This window comes from Balaenoptera ricei, chromosome 9 (genome assembly GCF_028023285.1).
Source record: "Balaenoptera ricei isolate mBalRic1 chromosome 9, mBalRic1.hap2, whole genome shotgun sequence".
In the NCBI taxonomy this organism is placed as follows: domain Eukaryota; kingdom Metazoa; phylum Chordata; class Mammalia; order Artiodactyla; family Balaenopteridae; genus Balaenoptera; species Balaenoptera ricei.
This window is the reverse complement of record NC_082647.1, coordinates 42,189,393-42,198,687: the sequence shown is the minus strand read 5'-3', so window position 1 is coordinate 42,198,687 and position 9,295 is coordinate 42,189,393. Positions and strand designations below refer to the sequence as shown.

General features: G+C 39.6%; 1 protein-coding gene across 5 annotated transcripts in view; it reads right to left on the bottom strand.

Moving 5' to 3' along the window:
* Positions 1–1,327: 1,327 nt before the first annotated feature.
* The window catches only part of MATCAP2 (microtubule associated tyrosine carboxypeptidase 2), an 89,526-nt gene continuing 81,558 nt past the window's right edge, over positions 1,328–9,295 (bottom strand). The window contains exons 7-8 of one of the 5 annotated variants that reach the window (XM_059932699.1): positions 4,348–4,445; positions 1,328–1,962 (exon numbers count right to left, since the gene is read on the bottom strand). In XM_059932699.1, coding sequence (XP_059788682.1) covers positions 1,801–1,962; positions 4,348–4,445 — 260 coding nt within the window. In that variant the 3' untranslated portion in view covers positions 1,328–1,800. The remainder of the gene's footprint in view (positions 1,963–4,347; positions 4,446–9,295) is intronic. The other 4 variants (XM_059932698.1, XM_059932702.1, XM_059932701.1 and 1 more) reach the window with 4 other exon arrangements.

Sequence of the window (9,295 nt, the reverse complement as noted above, 5' to 3'; positions counted from 1 at the left end):
GGAAATTAAGGCTGCTGTGATTTTCCTTTATATTTAAACATTAGCAGTGTTATTGCCTACAAATGCTGAATTTATAATCATTTGACCTTAAGTCACAGGACATAAATATTGCCATTTGTCTGTACTTCAATTCCAGCTAATAAGACATTGTTTTCACAATTACCTTTGATAAGTCTGAAGATGAAGTCAGAAAACACTACACAGAGCTGAAACTGGATGACTCTGCTACAAGGAAATAATGCTTGAGAGGACAAGAGTGGTCTTCTGGTGTCTGGTTAGTGTTGGTGTGGTGCACTGTGCCCCCAGCCCCAGTGCAGGTCACACTCCAGCCAGCATGACACAGGTATGGGCACCTTCAGTACTCTAAAGGGCCTTGCCTGCTACTGCCAAAGGTGAAATGCGTGGCTTTGCAAGAACTGCCAGGTGCCAGTTAGAGTATATCATGTTTGTTGGAGGTTTGTTGAAGTATATCATTCTTTGAGGCGAGCCCTTCCAGATATATGAAAGAGAAAAATCCCATAACCTTGTCTGCAAGAGTTTCTAAAATGTGAATGTGAACCAGGCTTTGCAGTATACATCTACCAGTGTTAGCACCATATTTAAGTCTGAATTGAGGTAAAGATAAACTCTCAGATAGATAGACTTTGAGTAGAAATCACAGTAGCAATTTTGAATGGGGTGTTTACAGCAGTATTCTTTCTGATTAAAATAAGTTTGAAAAACTACTTGATCCCAAGTATACCTATTATACCTATCCAAGTATATAGTGAAATTGATAAATTACAAAGCTAGATATAAGCTTTTAGCAGGAGAAATGTAGTAAAACAGAACTCACATTCTTGAAATTCAAAGTATGTCATTATTGGCTTGATGAAGTCAAAGATTTTGATAAAATACTGAGCCAATATCATCACAAAGCCAGTTTATCAAATGACAATGCCCAGAAATTCTGTTTCTCAGAGTATATAGTCAAGCTTACTGTAGATGCTACCCAGTCAACATCCAGCTCCTACCTGATTTATCCCCTGCTCATTGCTCCATTTAATAAAAAAGGTAAGTAGCTTCTCTCTTCCCCAACTATTTTGATTTATGTAGAAAAACCTCTGACTTGGGAAGGAAAGACCCTAAAACTTGGTTAAAATTTTGAAGGTGTCCAGTATGTTTCAGCAGATGAAAACCGAGTTTAGTTAAGGGATAACTGGACAAAACATGGTAATCTTCTACTTTAGTTCCTATAAGCTGATAAGGTGAAACAATAATGTGTAAAATAAAGAACTATGAGAACTTTTCAAATTGCTTTTCCCCTCCCTTTAAACATTACTTAACATATAAGAAAATAAGAAATCTTAAATTTCTTATTTTCTAGCTTTTGGGAGTATAACACAGACTAATTTTTCAAAGGAGAATAATTACCATTATTTATTAAATAAAATATTACCTTGGAGTTTGAACAACACAGGAATTCCATCTCTAGTAAGAGCTGGTCTTGGTGCTCAGGCAGAAGTTTATCACTCAATTTGATCAAGATTCCTCAAAAACACCCATCAGCAGTATTTTCATCTGACTCTGTTGAGATTCAGATGAAAACAGGAGTAACTTTCCCCTGTAGCCTATAGAAACATTTTAGGGAAACAGTTTAAAGTTTGCTCTTAACCTAAATATTCAGCTGAATACTGCAGATCATTCTTCAGAAAACTCATGTAAACAGTCATTCTTCATTTATAAATCTGCTGGTGCTAACTGCACCTAATTGGTAATATACATGGAGGTATAGCTTAGCTATGTTTGCAAGAATGCTAATTAATATATAAGATCTTTCAGTTCCCTGTCAGTCAGTTCATTCACTTCCATGATCTTCTCTAAGTGTTCCATATATCGGCCATGGTCCTGCAGAAAGTGAGGGACCCTCATGTTTTCAGTAACTGCCAATCCTTTTAAGCGATCCACATCTTCATAAGAGACCTGAAAAAAGGAAGATGGGTTACTTTTTAAATGTGACTACCAGTTAGATTTTGAAGAGCAATTTCTTCCTTTGGTCTTAAGTGAAACTTTATGTAGACTGTTTTTGAAATTACTCTCTAATACCTGGAAAATAACAAAATTTACTGTGTTAAATAAGAATGTATTTATCTGCCCCTTCATACCATGACCATATTTTTAAAAATCAAAAGTCAGTATTTGATTTAACAATCTATCTTGGATCTACAGTTTGTCTAGAAATTAAACAACTAAACTTAATGTATGTGTGTGAAAGACTAAACCTAAACAAATCTCCTGCCTAAATCTAAATATAAGAATTGGGACTTCTCTGGTGGTCCAGTGGGTAAGACTCTGTGCTCCCAATGCAGGAGGCCCAGGTTTGATCCCTGGTTGGGGAACTAGATCCTGCATGCTGCAACTAAGAAGCCCACATGCCACAATGAAGATCCGTGTGCTGCAACTAAGACCCAGTGCAGCCAAAGTAAATAAATATTTAAATAAGTAAATAAATAAGAAAATAAGTAGAATGTAAATACTGTATTATTAAGTTAGGAAAATCAGCACAATTATACATTAAATTCCTTTTTCTATTTGAGAAATAATGTTTTGTGTTAAAAATATCAAAATAAAAGCAAGAGAATTTAAGTATTTTTAAAAATTTCACATCTCTTTCATTCACTTAAGAAGCCAGTCTTTCATAAATATTATATTAAGTTTAGGGGTGAAACTTTAAGTTCTATAAATTATCTTTCAACTTTTAAATTCCAAAACATAGCTGGCTTTAAGTACTATTATCTTCTGATCAACACTCCTCCTGGTTCAGTAGGAAGGCTTTAAATAAATCATGTTCATATTAAAGTTTTATTTATATTTCAGTTAAAATTGAGTACTTATATCACTAAGTGTAATAGGTTATAAGAAATAGGTTTGGTGTTGATATTGGCATGGTTTTGTAATTTATCTTAAACCACTTTGAGTTTATTATAAGGAGAGAATGAGTAAATATACTGATGTTGGGAAATAAGGTTCTCATTTTAAGAAAAAGAGATATACACATATGGAATGGGAAGGGAGATGTAAAAAGACCTTGTGATGTCTGATTTGAATTAGACTGCCCTTATGATTTAAAACAAATATATGATATGCTCATTGAAAAGGTCCAGAAGCATCAGCACTCCAGTAGTGATGTGCACACCTCGTGCTCAAGTCTTGTTTTCTAAATACCATTTCCCACTAAAAAGAATCAAAACTTCCTTGGAGAAACATCTAATCTCAGATTTGGGTAGGAAAAGTGTAAGGTGAGCCCAGAATATTTTACTTTGCTTGAAAACATGTAGACATTTTGCTTGAAAACATGTAGATATGTTTTAAAAAACACAGGAGCAGCCATTGGAAGAGCTGAATAAAAAAGTGGAGGGAAATGTAACAGAATTCAAAGATCTCTATTTTGCAACCACCAGTGTAGTAAGTGATTTGGGCAAAATGGGCAAAAATCATCAATTGATGTTAAAATCATTTCTGGAAAGGCTGTTAGACAATGGTACATTTGAAGGTATCATCCCACAAATTACTTATTAATGGAGGAAAGGTACCTTTATAATGGAGAGATCTGGCAGTAACTAACCCAGGTGATTATACACAGTATCACCAATAATGGGACAAAATATCTCTCTAATGTGAGGCACTGAAAAATGCATGACTCACTTTAGTATTCTTGGCAAAAATGTTTAACCTAAAGCTAATTACAAGGAAACAATCTGATAGTCCAGATTCTAGGAATTCTCAAGGAAATTTTCTTGGATTCTTAAAAATGTCATAAAAAAAGATGGGTGAGGGGGACTGTTATAAATTAAGAGATTAAAGATGATAAGTTTGAATGCAAGGCATAAATCTTGACTGGATCCTGGGTCATGAAAAAGAGCTACAAAGGACATTTTGGAGATGATCTGGGGAATATAAAATACTTTTTTAAGATATTATATGGAATCAATGATAAATTTCTTTAGAAAACATATGGTCATGTCAGAATATCCTTATTCTTGGGAGACACATACTGAACTATGAAGGGGAGTAGAGTTATACCTGCAGCTTACTTTAAAATACTTCAGGAAAATATGCATATAAAAACTAATAATATATTCCCAAATTTCCTATTCCCTTCTTTCTCTCTTACTGTCCACAGAGAAATATTGTAATTTGGTTCTGTGACAGAACCTCATTTCTTCCCTCCTGTTATCACATAAAGGAAAATTACTCCAACAATAAAATAAAAACAGTTTCAACTTGAGTCTTATTTAATCATGAAATGAGCTGGAGGAAATGCTGACCTGGTACGTTTGCGGACTCTGTGCCATTGGTTTCACTCACCTTCCCCAGGGCCGTCAGTAGATGAAAGTCAATGGTCTCTCTATATCGGAGGATTTGCAGGATACCATCCAAGTATACCTGGTCTTTACTGAAACACCCTGGAGGAACCAGAACAGTGCTTACTTTCTGACGTTTAAAAAAATTATTAAGTAACTAAATACCAGCCCATTCACTTTACTGTAGGAGTCAGTCCTGTACTTAAAAAATAAATAGGGCAAATTAGAAATTTAACTATAATCATAACATAAAATGTAAGGTCTTGAGAAGTACCACGATAACTACAGCCTAGTAGCTTCCCTTTAAGAATTCCTTCTCCCTGGCTCCCCACTCCCCATAATTAAAATAGCATTTTTCCCTAAAGAAACACTAGAGCAGAAACTAACACAACATTGTAAAGCAATTATATTCCAATAAAGATGTTAAAAAAAAATACATGACTCTTAAAATTATCCCATCCTCACCTCTACCATTTGATCATAAACTTAACTTCCATGATTAACTGAAGGCATTTGGGTGGGGAGGGCTGGGAGAGGATAGTTGTAGAGTAGTTAAGTTTCAAAAGGGGCCAATGTGGAGACATGGGATTTCAGAAATTCCTGGTTTTTTTATAAGAAATAATACCCTTTACCCCATTAAAGTTAACTGTAGGTGATTTTGATACTATTCCTCCCTATAAAAACAAGAATTAGAACTGGATTTTAAAGCATATGAAAAAATATGAAATAGACATGAAGATTAGGAATAGCTCATGAGATCTGTGCTTAGATAAAAAATGGTATTCTGCTTACAAAGAAAACCTTTCTCCCATCATGACATAACTTGTGTAAATTTTTAAAAATTTTGCTCTAGAATTAAATGGACTAGAATTCTACCAAATGGAGAGTCATATAATAAGAAATTATTGTTGAAGAGTTCCCAAGATGGTGGACTAAGAGGACCCTGAATTCACCTCCTCTCACGGGCATACCAAATCTTACAACTATTTACAGAGCAACTACGAGTGAGAAAGTCTGGAACCTACCAGAAAAGATTTCTATAACTAAAGATATAAAGAAGGAACCACAAGTAGATGAGTAGGAGGGGAGAAACTGCAGTATAGTCAAGACCCATATCCTGAGGTGAGAGACCTACAGATGAGAAGATAATTATAAGTATAGAGGTTCTCCAGAAGGAGCAAGAGGTAAGAGACCCACATCAAGCTCCCCAGCCCAGGGGTCCTGTGCTGGGAAGACGAGACCCCAGAATGTTTGGTTTTGAAGGTCAGAGGAACTTACTTTCAGGAGACCCAGAGACCTGTGGAAAAGAAAGACCCCACTCTTAAAGGGGGGGGGGTGCACACAAAATTTCACATGCTCTGGGACACAGGGAAGCAGCAGTAATTTGAACAGAGCCTGGGTCAGACCTACTGGTGATCTTGAAGAGTCTTCCAGAGAGGCAGGAGGAAATGGAGCTCACTCTGGGGACACAGGCACTGGTGGCAACCATTTTTGGGAGTTAATTCTACCACACTGAAACTGGCACTGCAAAGCACAATTTTGGAATCCTCCCTCTAGCTTATTAGGCGTGGGACCCAGCCCCAGCCCTGCCCCCACTCACCAGCCTATAGGCACAAGTACTGGATCACCTCAGATCAAGCAATTAGCTGGGTGGAAATATAACCCCACCTACCAGCAGACAGACACCAGCCCCAGAAAAACCACAGCGTGCTATGCCAGGACCTGGCCCAGCCACCAGCAGTTGGCACCAGTCCCAGGACTTGCTGGTCCTCAGCCCCAACCATCAAGGGGACAATAAAAGCTCTGAGACAACTTGGGCCCCTTAGACAGTACCCCAGGATCAGGCCGCACTTACCAGTGGGCCAACACAACCTTTGGGACACCCCAGGCCCCACAGCCAGCTGTGTCAGGAACCAGCCAACCCACCAATGGTCCAAAACTAGTTCTGAGAATGTGGGCCCTGAAGCCAGAGGCCCCAGGACACGGCTCAGCTAGCCAATGGGCCGGCACTATCCCCATGACCCAGCTTTATCCACCAGTGGGCCTGACAGAGCCCCAGGATCTCCTGTATCCTGACGCTGCTCAACAGTGGGCAGACACCAGCCCCAGGATTCACCCAAGCCCTAGCTCTGTCTACCAGCAGGCCAACACAAGCTTTGGGACACCTCAGACCCCATACCCAACTGTGTCAGGATCCCTCCACCTCCTGCTCAGCAATCTGACAACAGCTCTGAAATTCCTGGGCCCTGTTGTCAGACTCTGGGACCCAGCTCTGCCTGCCACTAGTCCAACACGAACCCCGGAACCTGGCTTCACCCACCAGTGGTAGGGCAACAGCCTTGGAGTCTTATGGACCCTGATTGTGTCCACCAGTGAGCCAGCACTAGGCTTGGGGACTCTGGGGTTTTGTAATCTGCTACCTTGTGACCAGGTCCCACTAACCAGCAGCCAGCAGCATCTGCACAAGGCAGGTGCCTGGCAACCAACTGGGCTAGGGGCCAACCAAGCCTACCAGACCACCCACATAGCAAACCAAAACAGAAGGACCAATGCAGCCCTCTTAGGGGGAAACTGTAGAGCATATAGCACGGGTGACGAGAGGGGAGTGCGTGGTGGGATGCATAAGACATCTCCTACAGGAGACTACTACTTCAAGGTACAGAAACATAACTAACCTACCACATACATCCAAATAGAAATAGCAACTTAGATAAAATGAGGCCACAAAGAAACATGTTCCAGATGAGGAAACAAGATAAAACCCCAGAACAACAACTAGGTGAAGTGGAGATAGGCAATCTACCTGAGAAAGAGTTCAGAGTAATGACTGTATAGATGATGAAAGAACTTGGGAAAAGAATGGACGCACAGAGCAAGAAGTCAGAAGTTTTTAACAAAGAGTTAAAAAATATAAAGAACAACCAAAGAGAGATGTAGAATATGATAAATGAAATGAAAAATACTCTAGAAGGTATCAACATTAGACTAAATGATACAGAGGAACAGATCAGTGATCTGTAGAGTACTGGAAAGCACTGCTACGGAAAAGAAAAAAGAATGAAAAGAAATTAGGACAGTTTAAGAGCCCTGTAGGACAGTATCAAGCACACTAATATGCACACTGTAGGGGTCCCACAAGGACAAAGGGGGGGGGAGAGAGAGAGAAGAGAGAGAGAGAGAGAGAGAGAGAAGAGAGAAGAGAGAGAGAGAAGAGAGAAGAGAGAGAGAGAGAAGAGAGAGAGAGAGAGAGAGAAGAGAGGAGACAGAGAGAGAGAAGAGAGGAGAGAGAGAAGAGAGAAGAGAGAAGAGAGAAGAGAGAAGAGAGAGAGAGAGAGAGAGAGAGAGAGAGAGAGAGAGAGAGAGAGAGAGAGAGAGAGAGAGAGAGACAGAAACCAGAACAGGTGAAAACCTCCCTAACCTGGGAAAGGAACAGTCACTCAAGTCCAGAAAGTACAGAGAGTCCCATACAGGATTAACCCAAAGACAAACCAAGACACACTGTAATTAAAATGACAAACATTAAATATAAAGAGAATATTAAAAGCAACAAGGGAAAAGCAACAAATAGCATACAACAGAATTCCCATAAACTTATTGGCTGATTTTTCAGCAGAAACTCTGAAGGCCAGAATGGAGTAGCAAGATATATTTAAAGTGATGAAAGGGAAAAACCAACAACCAAGAATAATCTACCCAGGAAGGCTCTCATTCAGATTTGATGGAGAGATCAAAAGCTTTACAGACATGCAAAAGCTAAAAGAGTCCAGCACCATCAAACCAACTTTACAACCAATGTTAAAGGAACTTCTGAAGAAAAAGGCCACAACTAAAAACAAGAAAATTATAAAATCAAAATGATCATCAACAAAGGCAAACATACAGAAAATGTAGGAAATCATCCACACACAAAGCTAGTAGGGTGGTTAAAAGACAAAAGTAGTAAAATAATCTATAACCACAATGAGCAGTTAAGGGATACACAAAACAATTAGATGTAAAATATGATATGAAAAACAGCAATCATGAAGGAAGGAGAGTACAAATGTAAGATTTTTAAAATGCATTTGAAATTAAGAGCTCAGCAACTTAAATCATATATATATATATATATATATATATATATATATATATATATATATATACACACACACACACACACACACATACAGACTGCTATATAAAAAGCTCATGGTAACCTCAAAACAAACACCTATAATAAATATACACACAAAAAAAGAAAAAAGAATCCAAACACAACACTAAAGATAGTCATCAAATCACAGGAGACGAGAACAAAAGAAGGGGGGAAAAAGACCTATAAAAACAAACCCCAAACAATTAACAAAACGGCAGTAAGAACATATATATCAATAATTACCTTAGGGGGAGGGGCAAGATGGCGGAAGAGTAAGACATGGAGATCACCTTCCTTCCCACAGATACAGTAGAAATACATCTACACGTGGAACTGTTGTTCCTACAGAACACCCACTGAACGCTGGCAGAAGATGTCAGACCTCCCAAAAGGCAAGAAAATCCCCACATACTTGGGTAGGGCAAAAGAAAAAAGAAAATAACAGAGACAAAAGAATAGGGACGGGACCTGCACCAGTGGGAGGGAGCTGTGAAGCAGGAAAGATTTCCACACACTAGGAAGCCCCTTCGCGGGCGGAGACTGCGGGTGGCAGAGGGGGGAAGCTTCGGAACCAGGGAGGAGAGCGCAGCCACAGGGGTGCGGAGGGCAAAGCGGAGAGATTCCCGCACGAAAGATCAGCGCCGAGCAGCACTCACCAGCCCGAGAGGCTTGTCTGCTCAGCCGCCGGGGCGGGCGGGGGCTGGGAGCTGAGGCTCGGGTGTCGGTGCTAGCCAGGAGGGAGTCCGGGAAAAAGTCTGCAGCTGCTGAAGAGGCAAGACACTTTCTTGCCTCTTTGTTTCGCGGCACGCAAGGAGAG